Genomic DNA, 22,377 nt, shown 5'->3' on the forward strand with positions numbered 1-22,377 from the left:
CCCAGGGAAGACTGCTTTTTTCCCATGATTATGTATTCTGGTGTGGTGACTTTAATTATCGTATAGATCTTCCTAATGAAGAAGTGAAGGAACTAATTCGGCAGCAGAACTGGGATTCTCTTCTGGCTGGAGATCAGCTTATCAATCAGAAAAATGCTGGGCAGGTAATATCCCGTTTTCTTCTTTTTCACTGCCTACTAATTTTGAGTTAAAAACTAATCGCTCCATTAATCTTTAAAATGATACATGTTCAGAAATAAGCCAATATAGAATTTGGTGATCTGGCCTCTCAGTCCTGTTCCATACTGGAGCTACCAGGATGCAGGTGCTTCCACCACAACTGTTATAGTGGTAATCTGTGTGACAGAAAGCAAAGCAAGGCAGAATTCAGAGGTTTGTTTCCTGTGCAGTAAAACAGAAGGGGAAGATCACTGTAGCTGGTTCTAGGAACTCTATGCCACACTGGTAGATTTAAAGCTGTTGCCTGATATTCTAGGATTAAATTCCTCCCCAGGTGCACTTTCTTGGCACAATTCGTAGGCAAGTGGCACTACAGCTTTTTCCTTTTTATGACATTGTATACTAATATGCATATGACAATGTCCCCAAGTACAGCTATGTACAGTTGTATTTGTTTAGACAAAAGCTATCTGAGGTGTAAACACTCCCAGAAAAATAAACTGATTTTGCAGTTGGGGTTGGTCGTTCCCCTCCACCCCCACAAAAACAAAATGTAAAAACCTTGTTCCAGAGATATGTTGTTAAAGGATATGGGCCTTCCCTTGTTCCACAGAAATTTGTATTTAAAGTATTTCTATGCTGCTTCTCCTCCAAAAATCTTAAGGAAGGTTGTGATAAGTTACTTTACTATTTACAACAGAACTGGCACAAGTTGTTAAATAAGCTAAAGGAGAGGGGAAATCTAAAAGCAAGAAGCCTGGTGTTTCAAATAGACTCTGGAAGCTGTGGATCATAGTAATGATAGGTGTTGGGGGGACACTTAGCTGCTGCGAAGTACATTGGAATTAGACTTGGGATAGTGAATGTGCATAAAGTATCATCAAGTTGTAGCCAACTTATGGCAAACCCTGTTGGGTTTTCAAGAGAAGAGATGAACAAATGTGGTTTGATGTTGCATGTCTTTACTTAGCAATCCTGAACTTCCGTGGTGGTCTCCAGTCCAAGCACTCACCAGGGCTGACCTTGCTCAGCTTCTGAAATCTAACATTAAGACAGGGATATACCCCGAAATACAATCTGTGTAAGGCTTTACACATCATTGCCATAGTATGCTGAACCATTAAGGATACAAGTAGCATTGCTCCCTCTCTGATTTCTTTCTACTTTGTTAAAAGTGTCATTTTGCACATATGGTCTACTTCCTAGCACTGAAGGATCAGTACTAGTGCTTCTGGTAATTTCAGTAAGAGAGATCCTAAAAGGTAATTAAGGGTACTTATAGGTTCTCATTGGGGGAAAGATTAGCAAGTTCAGCCCCATTCTTACTCCTGATGCATTTATATTCAAGAGTATCTTTTAGTAATATAATTCTGTCATGGTGGCAAAACTGACCATCCTGATTGGTTGGGGCTCGGGGGGACTGTGGGGTATCAGCCTTTGATCTGTCGAACTGTCAATCAAGAGTACTGGTGTGCCATTAGTTGAGTCCGCTCCCCTCTCCTGCCCAAGTGGTTGTTGCTAGCCACCAAAGCTGATTCTGTCAGTAAAACACAACCAACTTTAGTTCTGGCAGTTACTGTGGGAACACACTGCTGGCCCATCACACATCGGTCACCATCTCTGGCCTTCCAATGACTGCCAAAAGCAGTCTTACCTCAGAAACAGCAACATCTCCAACTCTTCTCTGTGTTCTCTCTGTTAACCAGCCTGAGAATCTGAATTGGGCCTTGCAGTGCTTGGGTAAATAAATTGTTCCTGCAGTCATAATGCTGCCATATAGAAAGGGTGCAGATCAGGGAACCCCTACCCAACTCCTGGCTTCATATATCATTTTGTTTAGCCCTTACGTGATAAAAAGGAAGAAGGAAACTGGGCATACATGACTTAGAGTTCCACATACAGCAATGTGCATGTGGCTGGAGATGGGAGGAGGCATAATAGAGACTGAGGGTACTAGAAGGGAATCTTGAGGAATGTTATTTGAATGAAAATTAATGATGTTGGAGATGGCTACTTCAGCATTTTGTATTTGATATTTTGTTTAAATAAGGTGATATTGGGTTAAATACTTGTTCACTAGATTCTCATGTTTGTTTGCTTAGCTGCAAGTCGGAAAGTTGACCCAAAAATGTTAGCAATAACTGAGGAAGTTTTTATGATAATTTTGCTGTTTTGGTGTTAATATTATTTCTCAATTATTTACCCTGATTTTAGTTTTGGTGGATAAAATATGTAATGTTGCTAAAAATGACTTCTATTTATCTGTGTCCATGTTAAGATGGTTCTGCAATTTATGTTTCATTTGTGGGAGTTTTAAACCAGCTTGACCGATTGTGAGCCATTGTAGTGTAGTGATTAGAATGCCATAATAGGATTCTAGAGGCCATGGCTTGAATCTGCACTCTGACATGGAAACTTGATGGGTGATTGTGGGCCAGTCACACACACACAGCCTAACCTACCTCATAGGGTTGTTGTGAGGAGAGCAATATAAACCACTTTGAGTACCCATTGGGAAGAAAGGTCGGTATAAATGAAGTGAGTAAATAAATTGTTGACTACGTGACATGCAAGTGGCATTTTTCACTTTTGAGATAGTAAATATGCAACTTTCCTGCTACTATAGTTTTTTTCCTTTCAGGTGTTCAGAGGTTTTTTAGAAGGAAAAATAGCCTTTGCCCCTACATACAAATATGATTTATTTTCGGATGACTATGATACTAGTGAAAAATGTCGCACACCAGCCTGGACAGATCGTGTGCTGTGGAAAAGAAGAAAATGGCCTTTTGATCGATCAGGTCAGATTATAAAATTAACTTGAATGTTATCAACAGAAATTAGCCAACAGCTTCTGATAAGAGAGATAATTTCTAAAGAATCAAGGTTGTTGCTCACAAAAATATATTGGCTACATCTAATGTTGAAATATACAGTTTCTGTTCATCATGCAAAATAGAAACCAAATTTTCAGTAGAATGTGTGACATTATTGCTTTACTACTTATATATAGCTGTGTAGCCTGTGAATATACAAGAAATGCTTTGAACACTTAAAATGTACTATATATGTGCTAACTGGTTTTAGGTACAGAATACCTGTTCATCTTTCATACCTATTGGTTTTTATGTGCGGCTGTGAGTGTTTGTCTCTATTTAAATTGATCCTTTTTAAAGTGCCATTTCTTAAAAAGATATAAGACTGGTAAAGCATGTACCTATCTTACAAAACAGCATGTAAACATAGTGAGAATCTCCCTTCTTTGTCATCTTCTGTTTTATTGTTTTAACATGGCTTTTGCCATGTCCTGTAAGCCGCCCTGAGCCTGCCTCGGCGGGGAGGGCGGGGTATAAAAAAAAATTATTATTATTATTATTATCTTCTAAGTTTATCTGATTTTAACAGCATATTCATAGTCTAATTTGTGTGTGTGTTAGCGGAAGATATGGATCTTCTGAATTCCAGTTTTCATGATGAAAGTAAACTTCTTTACACCTGGAGTCCTGGAACTTTGTTGTATTATGGAAGGGCAGAGCTGAAAACATCTGATCATAGGTTTGAACTTTGCATTTTGTAATACTTTCTAATCCCTTTAAAAGCTATTTCATTGCGTTCTCCAGCATTATTTGCTTTGTAACCTTTGCCTGATATTCTTTCAGGCCTGTTGTTTCACTGGTTGATATAGATATCTTTGAAGTTGATGCAGAAGAGCGGCAAAAAATTTACAAGGAAGTGATTGCAGTGCAAGGACCACCAGATGGCACAATAATGGTTTCCATAAAAGGGTCTTCGTCAGAAGAGAACTATTTTGATGACACTTTGATTGATGAACTACTTCAAAATTTTGCAACTTATGGTGAAGTTATACTTATAAGGTTAGAACAGCTTTATTCCAAAGATACTGTTGTGGCACAGCTGTTTTCTGAATTATTATTGTTATTATTTAAAACACTTATTAGCCATCTTTCTCTCTTGAGGAACTTAGGACAGCTTACTATATTAAAAATATTTTAAAACACAACAAAAGCAGCAGTTATAAAACCTATAAAAGTCACAGTTTAAAAGCTCCAATTAGAACTGCCAATAATAAAAAGCTAAATCAGTCAAAATCCAATCCTAAGAAAAACTGTCTTCGACTGCTTCCTGAAGATTGACAATTAGGGTGCCAGGCACACTTCCCCGAAAAAGTGTTTCATAATTGTGGGGCTGCCATGGGAAAGGCCGTCTCTTGTGTGCCCACCAAACGAGTATCTTTAATTGGTGGGACAGCATGCCTATATCCCTATGATAAATCTTCTTCGTGGTCTCTGTGCTTCACACTCATGGGATAGTGCGCCTGCGCCGATCCCCGAATCGGTATCTGCAAAAGCCCGGGATTTTTTCGCGCTCGGCGCCACCAGGCATGCGCAGGCGACCCACTGCGCATGCCCACCGGCGCCCGCGCGGCAATCCCGCCAGTTCCTTTCTGACCGCTGCGCTAGAGAGGTTCCCTTTCTGATTCTCCGGTCGGTGAGAGCGATTTTTTCTCTCGTTCCAGCCCGTTTGGTCTTGTAAATAGTTAGTTAGCTAGTTATTAGTGTTAGTTAGTGATAGTTAGTAAAAAAAAAAAAAAGAAGAAGCGTTTTCTTTGTTGTCCGGCGGATCGCCCTTTGGGGTGGTCCGTTTCCGTTTTTACCCCCCTTTCTCTCAGGCGTTTCTGAGCAGAAGGAAAAATTTTTCCCGCGCGACCGCTTATGGAAAGTCGCTGGGGGTTTTTTAAGCGCTGCCGGGCTTGTGGGAGGAAGATTGCCCCTCCCGACGGACATTCCCTGTGCCTGCTGTGTTTGGGGGAGGCGCACAGAGTTGAGTCGTGCCCGCACTGCCTTCGGTTCTCGAAACAGACCAGGAAGAACCGTGCGGCTCGATTATCGGCAGCGCTCACCGAATCGGCGCTTCGACCTCATCGACCGATGGAGGTTTCGGCACCGAAGTCGACCGACACCCCGGCACAGGAGCTTGCATCGGCCGATGCTGCTCCGATTCTGACTTTGGAATTGCCGGAAGAGCGTGGCTCCACGAAGCGTCCCCACGAGGGTTCGGTGGATGCGCCCGCTACAAAACGCCGAGAGGACTCGGGGACCCGAGCTCCGAAAAAGGCAAAATCGAAGGAGAAGCGCAAGCGACCCCGCACTCCTTCTCCGTCGGAAGGCGCATCGACGTCGGCAAAACCACCGAAATCGATTCGGGTCTCTCCGCGCAGGAGCCCAACAGCCCAACAACGCCTGTCGGCGTCGGAGCAGGAGCCGGAAATTGACCTCACCCAACGGTCTTCATCCTCAGGCTCACGGCGTCGGTCGAGCAGCGGATCGACGTCGGGGGTAGACGCTTCGGCACCGGTCGTAGACCCGCCCTTCAAGCCCCGACCCAGACGGGACCTATCCTACACCCCGCAACGCTTCCCAATACCACCATGGGAGCAACGGCGGTGGCAGCCTCCCTACTCCAGATACGAATCCTGTCGGTGGTACCCGGAGGACTACCAAGACTGGGAACAAGCTTCGGAGTTTTCTGCGATGTCGAGGGTCTCGCATCACTCCCGAAAGGCGTCGGCGTCGGTCCCCCCGGATCGACAGCTAGTCCCGGTCGAAGCTTCTCCAAGACTATCATCGGTACAACTTCAACCGCGAGCGTCGACACCGAGGCTCTCCGAGCATTCCACTCAGCGTGACTCCTCGTCATCGGAGTCGGACAGTGAGATCCCTGATCTGGAACCCTCACCTGGTTCCAACACGGCGGAGGATCTTCCGATCTCGCCGTCGGAAGACCTAAAATCCTATGGCGACCTCGTGAGGCGCATCGCTTCCACCCTCAGACTGCCTGTGACCCAACCGGAACCCGTAGTGGATGACAACGTGTTCGATATAATGCAGAGGAACACGTCCACTGCGGTGGCCCTTCCAGTCACCAAGGTGATTCTTCAGGCCATCAAAGAATCTTGGAAGAAGCCTTCCTCGACACCCGTTTCCTCCAAACGCCTGGACCATATGTACAGGGTTCAGGAGGCAGGTGCTGAATTTCTGTTCACCCACCCACGTCCGAATTCTGTGGTGGTCTCCTCCTCCTCGAAGGCAAGGAAGGTGCACTCCTCCCCACCGGACAAGGAGGGTAGGAAAATCGACGGGATGGGCCGCAAGGTCTATTCAGCGGGGGCACTCGGCATCAAGGTATCTAACTATGCAGCCTGCATGGCTAGGTACCAGTATGCCGTGTGGGAACAGCTTTCCCCCTTCCTCTCTTCACTAAGTGAGGACAAGAAGACGGCGGCAATGAAATTGCAAAAGGAAGGTCTCGCTGTAGCCAGACAGCAACTGGCTGCAGCGAAACATATGGTGGAAGCCTCAGCCAAAGCCATTACATCGGCAGTTTGCATCAGGCGACACTCCTGGCTCAGGTCGACGGCACTGCACCAAGACACCAAGACCTTTATCGAGGACTTACCCTTCGAGGGTGACGGGCTCTTCAGCACTACGACCGACACGGCGCTGCAAGAGTTTGACAAGAGTGTCAAGACATCCAGAAACTTGGGGGTCCAACCTTCCTCCAAGTCTCCGAAGTCAAAACAATGGTCCAAACCTTGGACCAAGAAGCCCTATCAGAAGTTCTCCCCTGAGCAGTGGCGTCCTCGCTCGCAGCAACCTGAACGGCCACCCTACTCCGGCAACGGCAGAAACCGTTATGGGGGCCAGCCTTCTAATAAATCTAAGGGGGCTCGGCCACAGAAGCAGGGGGTTTGACTTCCCGCAAGCACGCGTCATCGCCCCCACTGTCGACCATTCCATTCGCCTACGCCCTTTCCTGCCTGCCTGGGAGTTGATCTCCACAGACAGGTGGGCTCTGTCCATTATTCAAGAGGGCTACAAGATAGTTTATCCAGACCCCAAACCAGTCCGTGGTAGTTACCACTCCCCCTTCCCCACCTCTGCTGGCGGAGGTGAGCAACCTCCTACAGAAACAAGCCATAGAGGTTGTTCCACCGGAGACCAGGGTGGGAGGTTTCTACTCCCGCTACTTTCTGGTTCCCAAAAGGGACGGGGGTCTACGGCCTATCATGGACTTGCGGGGTCTGAACAAATTCATTCTATACCAGAAGTTCAGAATGGCTACACTGCAAACGATCCTGCCCCTCATCAATCAGGGGGATTGGATGGCGACCCTGGACCTCAGGGATGCTTACTTTCATGTCAGCATCCATCCCGCGTTCAGGCGTTTCCTACGATTTGCAGTGGGTGCTCGTCACTTCCAATTCAGGGCCCTGCCGTTTGGACTGTCTACTGCTCCTCGGGTGTTCACGAAGCTGATGAGTGTGGTGGCTGCTCATCTTCGCCTTCAGGGAGTCGTTGTTTTTCCGTACATCGACGACTGGCTTCTTGTAGCGAAGTCGAGGGAGAGTTTAACTTCTCACATCGCCATTACTCTGCGTCTTCTTGCAGGTCAACGTGGGGAAGTCTCATCTCACCCCGTCAAAGACAGTTCAATTCATAGGGGCTCTGTTGGACACGGATCAGCACAGAGCGTTTCTTCCCGCTCAGAGAGCAAGGGACATCATGACTCTGGTACAGCTTCTCCAAAGGCGACAATGGGGCACAGCACAACAGATCCAGCGGATGCTGGGACTGATGGCTGCGACGACGAGCGTGCTGCGCTTTGCAAGACTGCACATGAGGGGCCTACAGCTATGGTTCTTGCGCCATTTTCGCCCCCTCAGAGACTCACCTCGGAAGAGGTTCACCATCCCATCCGAGGTTCTTCAATCCCTGCAATGGTGGGGGTCGGAGAGCAACATCTGCCAAGGGGCTCCCTTTCATCTACCAACCCCTTCCGTGACCATCGCCACCGATGCTTCCATGTGGGGGTGGGGAGCTCATCTGGAGGACTTATGTGTGGGGGGCAAGTGGCCACTGAAACTCGGCCAGTACCACATAAATTACCTGGAACTGCTGGCGGTCCACTTTGCCCTTCGATCCTTCCGCCCTCTGTTAGCGGGGAAGACCGTGGCATTACTGACGGACAACACCACTGCCATGTGTTATATAAACAGGCAGGGAGGGACAGTGTCTCGCAGGCTATGCTCACTGGCATTAGATCTCTGGAGGGAGTGCCTCCAGTGGGACATTTTTGTGAAGGCTACGCATCTGCCTGGGGTCCTCAACGTACAGGCGGACTCTCTCAGCAGGGGTGCAGCATCCCCACACGAATGGGAACTGCAGTGGAAGTTCCTGGAACCAGTATTCCAACTTTGGGGCTATCCGCAGCTAGATGTTTTCGCCACAGCGTGGAACAAGAAGTGCACCTTGTTCTGTGCCAGGGGGGGTGCGGACCCGACTTCCCTGGGAGACGGACTCCTTTTTCAGTGGGAGGGTTGGTTCCTGTACATGTTCCCACCCTTACCTCTGCTGACGAGAGTGGTCCACAAGTTAGTGCAGGAGAGACCACGATGCATTCTGGTGACCCCGTGGTGGCCCCGTCAGAGCTGGTTCCCGATTCTGCTCCAGCAGTCGAAGGGGATCTTTTACCAGTTCCCGGCGGAACCGGACCTGTTGTCGGCCCAGGGCGGACACGTGCTCCATCACAACGTGCCGCACCTGAAGCTGACAGCGTGGTTCATCGACCACTAGACTTTTCCACCAGGGTTCAGCAGGTGCTCCAGAGTAGCAGGAAACCTTCCACCCGTGCCTCTTATGAGAGGAAGTGGAAGAAGTTCAGTGACTTCATGGCTGACTCTCTTGTGCCACCCAACTCGGTTGGACTCCCGGCAATTTTTGAGTTTCTTTTGTCTTTGATCGATGAGGGGTTAGTTTTTTCCTCCATCAAGGTTTATTTGGCAGCTATTTCTGCCTTCCATGTTTCGGTCGAGGGTTACTCTGTTTTTGCACACCCGCATTCCAAAAGATTTTTAAAGGGCCTGTTCCGGCTTCATCCCCCCTCTAGATCCCCTCCACAGTTGTGGGACCTGACTTTGGTTTTGGACAAGTTAACTCGCCGTCCCTTTGAACCCATGGCAACATGTTCCCTGCAGCTTTTGTCCTGGAAGACTGCATTTTTAGTTGCCATCACGTCAGCACGTCGTGCGGGGGAGCTCACAGCGATGCGGTGTGACTACCCATACCTTGCCTTTAGGGAGGCCGGAGTTTCTTTGGCCCCGGACATTACTTTTCTCCCGAAAGTGGTTTCCCAGTTTCACCTTAACTTAGAAGTTTGGTTACCCACTTTTTACCCTAGTCCTTCCTCGGACGAGGAACGGAGGCTACATGCACTGGATGTTAAGCGTGCCCTCCTATTTTATTTAAACCGTTCAAGGGGTTTTCGTAAGGATAACCAGCTTTTTGTCTCCTACTCTGCCCCCAAGTTAGGGTCCAAGATTTCGTCTCAAAGACTTTCCAAGTGGCTTACTGAGACGATCAAACTTTGTTATCTGTTGGCTAAAAAGCCGTTACCTGGACCTGTGCGTGGACACTCCACTAGGGCGATGGCCACGTCGGTGGCATTCCTGAAAGGTGTGTCCCTTTCTGATGTCTGCAAGGCGGCTACCTGGTCTTCTCCGCATGCCTTCATGAAGCACTACGCGCTGGACGTGCATGCTCAGCAGAGGACTCGGTTGGGAGCTGCGGTGCTACAGGCTGTGTCTTCAGGCTGACCGTCTTCCCGCCTCCAGGTATGCTTTGCTTGCTAATCTCCCATGAGTGTGAAGCACAGAGACCACGAAGAAGATAGACAGGTTGCTTACCTGTAACTGTAGATCTTCGAGTGGTCATCTGTGCATTCACACTACCCGCCCTCCTTCCCCGCTGCTGACGGTCTCTCTCTCTCCAGAAAGGGGCTTTCAGCGGTCAGGGAGGAACTGGCGGGATTGCCGCGCGGGCGCCGGTGGGCATGCGCAGTGGGTCGCCTGCGCATGCCTGGTGGCGCCGAGCGCGAAAAAATCCCGGGCTTTTGCAGATACCGATTCGGGGATCGGCGCAGGCGCACTATCCCATGAGTGTGAATGCACAGATGACCACTCGAAGATCTACAGTTACAGGTAAGCAACCTGTCTTTCCTGAGCAGGAACATATGGGAGAAGACAGTTCTTCAGCTACCCCGGTCCCAAGCTGTGTAGGGATTTAAAGGACAAAACAGACTCTCAAACTGGGCTCAGGAGCAGAATAAATAGCCAGTGTAATTGCTTTGGTATTGGGGACATATGTTCCCAATAGCTCCCATTTAACTATGGGAGTTTGTTATCACCCGCCAAATCAAAAGATAATGGACGATTATAATATGATGGAAGGATTAAAGATAGTGGCTAAACGTAAAAACTGTGTCGTAATAGGTGATTTTAACTACCCGCAGATTGATGATTGGGTCAATATGTGTTCTGGTTGAGAGAAAGAGATTGAGTTTCTTGATGCTCTCAATGACTGTGCTATGGAGCAGATGGTCTCAGAACCTATCAGGGGTGGGGCGATCCTGGATTTGGTCAATGCGCAAGACTTGGTGAGAGATGTAAAAGTGATCGCGCCACTTGGGAGCAGTGACCATAATGTTATTGATTTCACCGTTTGTATAAATAGAGAGTTGCTTCAAAAGACCGGCACAACCACATGTAACTTTAAAAGGGGTAAATTCTCTGAGAATAGGAGGCATGTGAAGAGGAAACTGAAAGGAAAGGTAAATATAGTCAAACCCTTGGGGAAGCTTGGAGGCTATTTAAAACTACAGTCCTAGAAGCTCAGATAAAATATATACCACAAGTTAGGAAAGGCACAAACAGGCATAAGAAACATGGTTAACAAACAAAGTAATGGAAGCTGTAAAAGGTAAGAAGGACTCCTTTAAGCGGTAGAAAGCTAGTCCGAGTGAGATTAATAAAAGGGAACATAGGCTGTGGCAAATCAAATGCAAGAATGTGATCAGGCAGGCAAAAAGGGACTATGAGGAGCATATTGCAAAAAAACATAAAGACCAACAATAAAAAATTTCTTCAAATATATTAGAATCAGGAAACCAACCACGGAGGCAGTGGGGCCCTTGGATGACCAAGGGGTAAAAGGATTACTGAAGGAGGATACGGAAATGGCTGAAAAGCTGAATGCATTTTTTGCCTCCGTCTTCACTGTGGAAGACAAGTGTTTGCCCGCTCCAAAACCACTAATTTTGGAAGGGGTGTTGAAAGACCTGAGTCAGATTGAGATGACAAGAGAGGAGATCCTACAACTGATAGACGAATTAAAAACTAATAAGTCACCAGGTCCAGATGGCATACATTCTGTAACTGCAATGCCACTGCCCTCTCTATAATTTTACCTAAAAACGGTAAATTCGAGACCGGCCGGTAGTTTGCCAATTCGGCCGGATCTGCTGTACTTTTTTTCAAGAGGGGGCGGACCAAGGCCTCTTTTAAGGGCGTTGGAAAACGTCCCTCCAGGACGTTTAAGGGCGTTGGAAAACGTCCCCTCTATTTATGATGTCCCGTAAAGGACATCTAAGCTCCCTCAGGCAAGATTTAATTAGCCAGGAGGGGCATGGGTCTAAATCGCAAGTTGTTGGGCGTGCAGAGATGAGAATTCCATTGACTTCCTCCAGGCTGAGCGGGTCGAAATGATCCAGAACTAAACCTGAAGACAGGCACGGAGCCTCCAGTTCGTGTACTGTGTCCAATGTGATGAGCAGGTCCTGGCGGAGCGACGTGATTTTGTCTGCAAAAAGTTTCGCAAAAGCCTCACAGCCTATTTCCAATTCTTTAACATTTAGCCTGCCCTGGGGCAGTGTAGTTAAATCTCCAATTATTTTGAACAATTGTGCCGGGCGCGAATTTGCAGACGCAATCCTGGCCGCGAAGTAATCTTTCTTCGCGGCCTTGAGTGCCATCTCATAAGACCTCATAAGCGTTCTATAAGATGTTCTCGCCACAAGTGCGCCGCCACTGCCTCTCTAGTCATCTGAGTCCTTGTTTCAGCTGGCGTAACTCCAAGGTGTACCATGGAGCCAGCTTCAGACGAGGGCGCAGAGGACGTCAAGGTGCGATCTCATTGATTGCTCCAGTTAGCCGATCTTGCCAGGCATCAACTAGGGCGTCAAGGGAATCGCCAGGGAGCCAGGGGTCCCGAAGAGCCATCTGGAACCGTTCCGGGTCCATCAGGCTCCGCGGGCAAGCCAAAATAGGCTCTCCGCCCTTACAGGGTTGGAGTGACGCCTCCATACGGGCCTTGAGAGCTAGGTGATCTGACCATGGCACCGCCTCCATTGCGATATCGCTCACCCGAATCCCGGACGCAAAGATCAGGTCTAATGTGTGTCCCGCCTGATGCGTAGGAGTCGTGATAAATTGAGAGAGTCCCAGTGTCGCCATGGAAGACACTAGGTCCATTGCCCGACTGGAGGCCGCGTCATCGGCATGGACATTGAAGTCACCCAGGACCACAAGCCTCGGGTGCTCCAATGCCCAGCCCGACACCACCTCCATCAGGGATGGTAAGGCGCTGGCTGGTGCGTTAGGCGGACGGTACACCAGCCAGATCGCCAACCCCTCTCCGACATCCCACGCCAGGCCGGCACATTCAATGCCATTGATCGTTGGGGCTGGGAGAGCCCAGAAGGAGTAATCCTCCCGTATGAATAGCGCCACCCCTCCCCCCGCCCACTAACCCGCGATTGATGAAAGACCGAGTAACCCGGGGGGGGGTCATCTGGGAGAGAGCCACTGTCTCCCCCTATTGCACCCAGGTCTCGGTCACGCAAGCCAGGTCTGCGTCCTGCCGAAGCAGGAAATCTCTAAGAGTCTCGGTCTTATTATTTATAGACGCGGCGTTGCATAACACCAATGACGGGCGTGGGCAAATCCTCCTGGCTCTACTACCTGTCACCGTCGGGATGGGAAGTAGACTGGAAGGGGGCCGAGCCCTGTTTTGTCTCAGTCCCCTTCCCCCACTCCTCTGTCCCTTCCCACCGCCATATCTTCCCCTCCCCAGGAGCACTGGAATCCCCTGGCCAGGCATCCCCAGCTGTGCTCCAGTGTACTCTAAGTTGTAGTAATATGTCCGTGCCCACCTAGCTGGTTGTCTGGTTCAGAGCATAGATGGACCCTAATCCACCCTCCGCCCTCAGTTCCCGATTGTCTGACTTGCTACAATTTAGTCAGTAATTCCCAAGACCCTAATCTTCCCTCTAGTGATTAGTCCAATAATAATAATATCTCTATAGCACTTTAATAAAATAGCGTCCCCCATACAGTCCGAATTAAAGTGCTAATATAAATAATTAAGATAAGTCAATCAATATGCATTTAAATAAATAAATAGATAAATACATAAGTCCCATGCTCTTTAACTTGTTCATAAATGATTTGGAATTGGGAGTGAGCAGTGAAGTGGCCAAGTTTGCAGATGACACTAAATTGTTCAGGGTGCTGAGAACCAGAGAGGATTGTGAGGAACTCCAAAGGGATCTGTTGAGGCTGGGTGAGTGGGCGTCAACGTGGCAGATGAAGTTCAGTGTGGTCAAGTGCAAAGTAATGCACATTGGGGCCAAGAATCCCAGCTACAAATACAAGTTGATGGGGTGTGAACTGGCAGAGACTGAACAAGAGAGAGATCTTGGGGTCGTGGTAGATAACTCACTGAAAATGTCAAGACAGTGTGCGATTGCAATAGAAAAGGCCAACACCATGCTGGGAATTATTAGGAAGGGAATTGAAAACAAATCAGCCAGTATCATAATGCCCCTGTATAAATCGATGGGGTAGTCTCATTTGGAATACTGCGTGCAATTCTGGTCACCACACCTCAAAGGATATCATAGCATTGGAAAAAGTGCAGAAAAGGGCAACTACAATGATTAAAGGGTTGGAACACTTTCCCTATGAAGACAGGTTAAAACGCTTGGGGCTCTTTAGCTTGGAGAAACGTCACCTGAGGGGTGACATGATAGAGGTTTACAAGATAATGCATGGGATGGAGAAAGTAGAGAAAGAAGTACTTTTCTCCCTTTCTCACAATACAAGAACTCATGGGCATTCAATGAAATTGCTGAACAGTAAGGTTAAAACAGATAAAAGGAAGTACTTCTTCACCCAAAGGGTGATTAACATGTGGAATTCACTGCCACAGGAGGTGGTGGCGGCTAATTTTTTTTTTTGCCACTGTGTGACACAGAGTGTTGGACTGGATGGGCCATTGGCCTGATCCAACATGGCTTCTCTTATGTTCTTATATCTGCAGAATTCTGCACTAGCTGCAGCTGCCAAACACTCCTCAAGGGTAGTAATAAGTAGAGTGTGTTGCAGTGGTCCAGTCTAAATGTAACTAAGGCTGTGGCTAGGTCTAACTAACCCAGGAACGGATGCACTTGACTAGCAAGAGCTGAGCAAACATACTGCAAGCCACAGCAGCCACTTGGTTTTCTAAGGAGATTGCTGAGTCAAGCAGCATTCTCAAGCTGCAACCTAGATTTTCAAGGGGAGTAGAACCCCAGTGTCATCCCAGTGTGCTGCAGCAGTGAAAAAGGCAAACTCTGTAAGATTAAGAATAAAATGGCTGATATTGTAATGCCTCTGCATAGATCCATGTTGGAATACTGTGTACAGTTCTGATCACCTTAGGTCCAAAAGAACATTGTAGAGCTAAAAAAAAGTACACTGGGGGGCAACCAAGATAATGATGGGGTTGGAGCACCTTCCCTACAAGGAAAGGCTGAAGAGTCTGGGACTTTTCAATTTAGAAAAGGCACAACTAAAGTGAGGCATGATAGAGGTTTATGAAATTATGCATGGGGTGGAGAGAGTTGACAAAGAGATATTTTTCTCCCTCTCACAAAACCTTAGAACTTCAGGGCATCAGTTGAAACTGAAAGGAGCAGGTTTTGGATGGATAAAAGGAAATACTACTTTACACAGAAAGTGATTAAAATGTGGAATTTGCTGCCAGAGAATGTAGTGACAGCCACAGGAATAAACAGCTTTCAAAAGGGATTAAATAGATCCATGGAAGATAAGTCTATCAATGGCTACTAGCCATGGTGACTGAGGGGACCATTCAGAGGCACTAATCCTGTGAACTCCAAAGCCAGGAAGCAGCATTAGGGGAAGTCCTCAGCCTCTATGCCCTGTTGTTGACTGTCCAGAGGAACTGGTTGGCCACTGTGTGAAACAGGATGCTGGACTAGATGGACCAGGGCTCTTCTTATGTTCCATAGTCTAGTGATCAGTTGTATTTCTGGGAGAATCCATGCCCCATGTGGAGATTGGCAACCCTTTCTGGCAGACTTGTATTTATTGTAATAGTATGTTTCAGTTGGTCAGGCTTGCTCATACACAATACCAGAGTACTTAGAGATCAAATGCCATAAGCAACAAGAAGAAACTCTGAAAGAAGAAACTTGAAGGATAAATTAAACACCTTGAAAAATGCTTTTTAAAAAAACTAAGGAAAGAAGCCAAAATGGAAGAAGTAACAATTCATCAGAAACTAAGGGAACTGCAAAACAAAACCAGAAAACTATAGAAATGATAGCTGTATATTGTTATTTAGTCTTTTTAAAAAATACTTGGACTCAGATTTTTGTCTTGATTTTTATCGCAGTTTCACAACTAATTTTCATATTGTGGCTTCAGTTAAGTCATCTTTTAAGAATGCTCGTTGAAATTTATTTTACATTATTTTAATTAAACTACATGTATTAAAGTTCCATCTTCATGTAGTTTTTAATGCATTTTCAAAACATGTTCAGTTAGCAATCAGCATTTAAATATGTTCATACTTGGGGCTATTTTTGAATGGTGGTCAGGGAAATGGAAAATAAAATTTTAATGGGAACCTTGACTGAGGAACAATATGCATTCAGAAGAAAGAAAATACTGCTTTCCAGTTTTCAGAGCTGCTCTACACCTGACATGGTAATATTCCTTCCTATGGTTTACTGTTTGTTGCAATGCTTTTTAAAAATAAAAATACAGGCACACATCCTTAAGATTCCATGCAGTGCATGGATGCATGCTTGCCCTTTATACCTAATTTGTATGTCCAGAAATGCGAGAGTACCTGTTGCAAATGTGGTTCCTGAATTGCACTTCCTACATACTGTGATATATCATGTGGTAAAACTGAAAGTATAAATATTTTATTTTACAATTTGTCATGTCTTCTACAGATTTGTGGATGACAAAATGTGGGTGACATTTTTGGAAGGGAGCTCTGCTTTGAACGTTCTGAACTTGAATGGTATTGAGGTAAGGTAAAACATAAAGTTGCATAGCTTGCTAAATAGTAATCTTGTAAACATGTGATGATTTTGGCTAGGTCAGTTGCATGCATTTCTAGTGTATCTCTCTTAATGTTTTTTGAATTTTTTAGCTCTGTTGGAGCCAAGGCCTACTGAAGTCTGGTTCCTCTGTGCAACTAAATCAACATAGACAGACAGATGTTGTTCTAGCCATGCAAGTCTGAATCTTTGAATATAATGTTCTGATTATTCAATTAACTAGTCTTGCAAGCTGAATTGACTTGCTGCTTTGGAGTTACCACAGAGCTAGTACCCTATTGCTCTGCTTTCTGAAATGAGACCAGGCTACTTATGGGAAGCATGAGGATTTGATTCCTCAAGTCTCAAGATATCAGTATATTTGTAGTAACCTGGAATTTATTCTGTATTTCCATTTTATTCCTGGGATATTCTACTGTTCAGGCAGCTTTCTAATGTCACACCTTTCAGACTAATTAGATTCAAAATCTTCCACTGTTCTGTAAGAGGAATTTTGTTACAGTTTTCACTTCAACATTATTTGTTCAATTTTTAAAAATGTTTGTATCACTATATCCATATGAATGCTGTTAAACTCACAAGACTGGTGGGTTTTTTTTTATCTAATGGAAATTCAGCTTCTTGGGAAAACAATTAACATTAATCTGAAAAGCCCAGATTGGATGAAGAGCTTAGAAGAAGAGATTGATTTGGAGAAAGTTAATTTTGGACTGCCTTCGTCAACAAGTTCTACTTTGCTTTGTGAAGATGCAGACGTTTCTGCAGACTACGATATGGAAGGTGTGCTGAAATCAGGCTTCATTCTGTGTTATGGAAGCTGTTGTGGCTAATATCCATTCATAGCCTTAACCTCCATTAACTCGTATATTACTGAAATGACAAACAAAAGCTGCTAGGTTGAATGTATCCTAATGCACAATGCTATTGTTTCAGTAGCTCTTGTATCTTTAATTTGTTCACCAACAGAAGTTGCATTTTTTTTCTTATTCTTATAGATCAGTTCATCAATATTAGGTTGTAATCAGCTTTTATTTGATAGATCATGGCTGTAACATGGTTAAAGGTAGTCTGGAGTTCTCAGTGATTAAGAACAATTGAAAACTAAATTCCCATTTAAAATTGCATGCTTAGATTTCATCCTGTCATCCATTCTGGATTATACTTATGTTATTAAATCTCATAAGAATCCATAAGTGATTAACAATTGATTGTTTTATTTTTTTAAAAATGTCTTTGTGGTAAGATGGATGAAACTATAGCTCTCTTAAGAATATCTTTATTTCCAGGTGATATTGATGACTACAGTGCTGAAGTAGAAGAAATCCTTCCTCAGCACTTGCAGCTGGCAGCAGGTTCTTGTCTTGGAGCTTCACCTGGCTCTTCACCTCGTTCAAGCCCCTGCCAGTCACCTACACTGTCAGATGGACCCCCTCTATCAAGGCCAAGCAGAACACCTAGCAAGACTCCTGGGCCTCCCATATCTTCTCAAGGTATTATCACATCTTACCAAATGTTGTTCTCTTTAGCAGAAGTATTATTGTAAAAGGCTATCACCTTAATACTTCACACCCATATATGATCTGTACATTCAACCCCATATCACTACAGATGTAGATGTTCAGCTTTGAAGCCTCAAATGCTACACGTAAGATGTGTTACATTTAACCTCCATTAATGTGTATAATTACTTTTAATTCTTGTGGAAGTGTGTTCCACATGTTAATTATGCATTGTGTCAACTTTCTTTGGTGTATTCTTAGTGCATTTACATTGGAAGAATGGAAATATTGAAGTGATAACCATGTTTATCTGCAAGAAAAAGATCTTTAATGTAAGATGACCCCTTCCCTCAAAAAAGAAAAGAAAAAAAAGCCACTGTACAGTCCATCCAACAGGAATGGAGACTGGCCTGTCTCCAACTCCATGTTTTTTGGCATGAGCCAGAAGGCATGCAAAGAACATACCTACCAGCTAGGTCATAGGGTCTATGGGACCAGAAGGTATGGGTGCATTGCTGTTCCAGTCAGATGAGGCAGGGCAATAATCCCTTACAACTCATAACTGAATTGAAGATACTTGAGTTAATATGGTAAAACAGCAAAGTGATTCATACAAGCAAGACCAGCCATCTTCCCCAAATGAAGATGTAAGCCGGAGAAGGAGTAATGATACAAAGATTATTACTCAATTTGTGAGGACCCTAAAATTGTGAAACAGCTGACCTAGAGTGGTCTGAGACTTCGTTTTTAAACAAAATACAAGGCAATTTTGATATGACTACCATTTCAGATGCTTTTATGCTTTTTCCATAGTGCAACATACTTCAAGTCAATTCTTGTCTTGACTGTGCAATGGTTATCAACCAGATTTGTTTTAAGCTTTTTCTGTTTGGGATTCATGAAATATTTGGCCATTGAAAGACCCCATACTTATGTACAGGAATATTTTATGTTTGTCACAAGTGTAATTTGGTATGAATGACTGTCTTCAGGTTCTCCAATTGATTTTCAACCAATTTCCCAACAAAGAGAGTCTACTCAGGGTTTAGAACCCAAACGTCCACCTCCGCCTCGTCCAGTAGCACCTCCGCCTCGTCCTGCTCCACCTCAGAGGCCACCTCCACCATCAGGTAAGATCTGAAATATGAAAATAATACTTTAGGAGATTTTTTTATGGTAATCTGGTTTGAATTAAACATATCTAGATAGTAATTTCCCTGTCTGCTGAGGCAGTTCTACTTTGGTGATTAAAATAACTTTAACTGTTGTATAGATTTGGCTACTTAGGTTAATTTAATACACAACTAAAATTACTTTGACATACTTCAATTACTTTGAAACTGCTTTGTGTTCTGTATGTTGATTTTCTCAGCTTTTGAAACATGTAATCTTAGATTTTGTGTGTGATTGCAAGTCCTTCAAGGAATGCATGTGGAGCAGACAGACCATTAAAGTTACCAGGAAAATTCCTGGTGGGCTGCTTTCCTGAGGGATACTTTACAGGAACTTTATTGGGTGCCCAAGATCCACCTATCCTTGAGCTTATTTCATTGGGAGCCCTAGCAGCTCTTACCAGCACTGCCTTAGTCTTGTTCTCCCTCTCCCTCACCAACTGACAGACTGCAGTGGGGCTGGGATTGCAACAGAAGGGACTTTGTAGCCAAGGCATGCAGAGACCCAACCAGCTTCTAGTCAGCCAGCAGAAAACCACCTCCCCCACCCAGTACAGCCAAAGCTGGTTGGACGAGGATGCAGCAAGCACCCTGGCAGTTGCTTGGGCCAGGACAAAAGGTAGGCAGACATGCCTGTCTAAAGTGATTCTGGGGAAGGCAGAATTTCATCCCTAGCAACTGACCAGGCATGTTGGTGTCTCTGGCCCATCCCACGTGGTTGCCAGGGAGATGGCTAGGGACCCTATTGTAACTGTAACATCTTGACACTTTTTCTAATACTTCTCTTTCAATTATTACTTTTTTTTTACTGCTGCATTTGTTTCTTGCTCCTAAGGGGGTAAGAGTCCTGCACCTGCTAGAAAGGAATTTGGAGGTAAAGATTATGTTCAGCTTTGACTCTAATAATTAGCAAAATATTTTTGGCGATTAAAATATATTGTCTTCAGAACTTGTTAACCTTTGTTAAAAACAAACACTGGAAAACACAGTGGTTAACAATTGGGAAAATTTTATAAAGCTGGGATGATATTGAAGGTATGTCTCAGTTCAGAAGAATCATCAAGCCATGATTTAGAGAATTACTACAGTCTCAGGTTCATGCCCACCCCCACCTCAGTATGACTTTGCTTGCAGTTTAGTGCTTACCTTGACTTCCTGTTTTGGTTTGGAGAACAAGGTGTAATTTGTCTGTTTGGACATGTTACCATTTGTTGTCTGACTCATGTCCATGTGAATGAAGTATCCAAATTATTCATTTCTTAGTGGGGGGAGAGGAATGTATTGGAAGAAAGGGAATGTCCCTTAATATTCTAGGAATACCCCCCCCCTCCAAATATTAACACCAGGGCAGTAATTCAGAGGAGCTCTTACAGATTTTTTTAAATGTAAAGGACTACAGTCTTCTAGCAGTTATTTATCCTTTAGTACCTAGGGCTGGGTTGTCCTTCTTCCTTTTTTAGCTGCAGTGCAACGGACAATTTTTATAGTCTTGTCGAGTAAAAGGCAAATATTTGGAATGAACATACAGGCAGAGTGAATCAGCTACATAGGGGCCTTTAAGTACAGCAAGGGATCTACTGAAATGGTGGCAGGATGATGGAAACTGTGTTTATTTGTAATCCATCGTATGAATAAGCAATAGTGCTTCCAATTCACACTAAATATCCATATTCAGGAGTTTGTTCTATGACTAATGTTAATGGAAAACCCTACTTGTGTGGTAGTTCTATGTCAGTGGTGGCCAAACTGTGGCTCTTTCATGGATATTGTGTAACTCTGACAGCCCTCACTGCCCTGTCAGCTGGCTTGGAGAAGGCATTTGTCTATTTCAATCACTTCGCCAAACCAGGTGGTGGCTTGGAGAATGCATTTAAAGTTAAAGTTGCTTTCTTTCCACCTCTCCCTCCCTCCTCCCTTCCCCCATCTGTCTTCCTCCCACCCGCCTTTCCTTTCTTCTTGTGGCTCTCAAACATCTATGGCTCTCAAACATTTAATGTTCAGGTCTTACAGCTCTCAAACATCTGACATTTATTCTCCGTGGCTTTTAAGTTAAGCAAGTATGGCCACCCCTGTTCTGTGTGCACATTGGAAGACACATAGTTAAGTTAGAAATTCTATTTAGTATATAAATGTGATTCTTTCATTGAAACTTAGGCTAGTAAGTTTTCTAGCTTTTTCTTCACACTATGAGAAAGTGCAGTGCATTTTGATCACTATTATAAAAATCCTTGTACATTTGTATTCTGCTTGTTACTCCCTTTTTATAATTGTCTGCATTCTCTATACAACATGCCATTTTCTGCTTTTCTTTAATAAGGTGTTGGTGCCCCTCCCAGCCCTGTTGTAGCTAGGAGAGAAGAAGGTAACAATCTTCTAGTGTCAAAATTACCTTTTAAAATTACATTCTTATTTTCATACTCATTTTGTATTTTAAGTGCTTAAATAGCACTGGAATAGCAAGTCTTAAGATCATAGCACCTGAAATGAAATGTCAATTTCTATGTTTTTAATTGTTTTAATGTTTTATCATGTGAGCCGCCCTGAGCATGTCTCGGCGGAGAAGGCAGGATACAAACTGAATTAATTAAATAAATAAATAATAAATTAAATATTTGCACTTGCTAATTTATACTGCTAGTATTTTGAAATAGTTATTCAGTCATTTGTGACAAAGGGAATTGTATGTTTGTTCAATAATTAAACATAAAAAGGTATTGGTTTGGGTCATCTGAACCCTAAGGGGAATAGAGTCCATGAAAGGGATCTTTGATGTCTCCGCATTCTCTTTGATCAACTGTTATCATTTAAATTTTCTGTAAGCGACATTTGAAATGGGATGCATTGTGAAAATGAAATTCATATTGTTTTAATACAGGCTTTTATATGCCTGCACAGTTAGATAAATTTCAGCACATTCCTGGAACATGTATGTTGTTTTATAAGACATTTTAAACTACTCAAATGGGATGCATTGTGAAAATTACATTCATATTGCTTTGATACAGGGTTCTGTATGCCTGCATAGTTAGGTAAATTTCAGCATATTCCTGGAACACCAATGTTGTTTTATAATTGCTTATAATAGACCATACCAGTTAAAGATGTGCAAAAACATAGGGCTGGCACTAAATGTGCCTTTCATTCTGTAGATGTATTCTGCTCACAGAAGGGTTGTTCATACATGTTACACTTGAACATTGGTGAGAAAAAAGAACTATAACTAAAGGATTCATGGGAAAAATATTATTGTGCTTTCA

At 44.4% G+C, this 22,377-nt stretch overlaps 1 protein-coding gene across 9 annotated transcripts in view; it reads left to right on the plus strand.

Moving 5' to 3' along the window:
• SYNJ1 (synaptojanin 1) overlaps nt 1–22,377 on the plus strand; it is a 125,774-nt gene that overhangs the window by 54,814 nt on the left and 48,583 nt on the right. For 6 of the 9 annotated variants that reach the window (XM_060234328.1, XM_060234327.1, XM_060234332.1 and 3 more), the window contains 10 exons: nt 6–164; nt 2,822–2,978; nt 3,615–3,732; nt 3,837–4,052; nt 16,339–16,417; nt 17,067–17,229; nt 17,736–17,939; nt 18,941–19,078; nt 19,956–19,994; nt 21,438–21,482. In XM_060234328.1, coding sequence (XP_060090311.1) covers nt 6–164; nt 2,822–2,978; nt 3,615–3,732; nt 3,837–4,052; nt 16,339–16,417; nt 17,067–17,229; nt 17,736–17,939; nt 18,941–19,078; nt 19,956–19,994; nt 21,438–21,482 — 1,318 coding nt within the window. The remainder of the gene's footprint in view (nt 1–5; nt 165–2,821; nt 2,979–3,614; nt 3,733–3,836; nt 4,053–16,338; nt 16,418–17,066; nt 17,230–17,735; nt 17,940–18,940; nt 19,079–19,955; nt 19,995–21,437; nt 21,483–22,377) is intronic. The other 3 variants (XM_060234333.1, XM_060234334.1, XM_060234335.1) reach the window with 2 other exon arrangements.

This window comes from Heteronotia binoei, chromosome 3 (genome assembly GCF_032191835.1).
Source record: "Heteronotia binoei isolate CCM8104 ecotype False Entrance Well chromosome 3, APGP_CSIRO_Hbin_v1, whole genome shotgun sequence".
NCBI classification, from domain to species: Eukaryota; Metazoa; Chordata; class Lepidosauria; order Squamata; family Gekkonidae; genus Heteronotia; species Heteronotia binoei.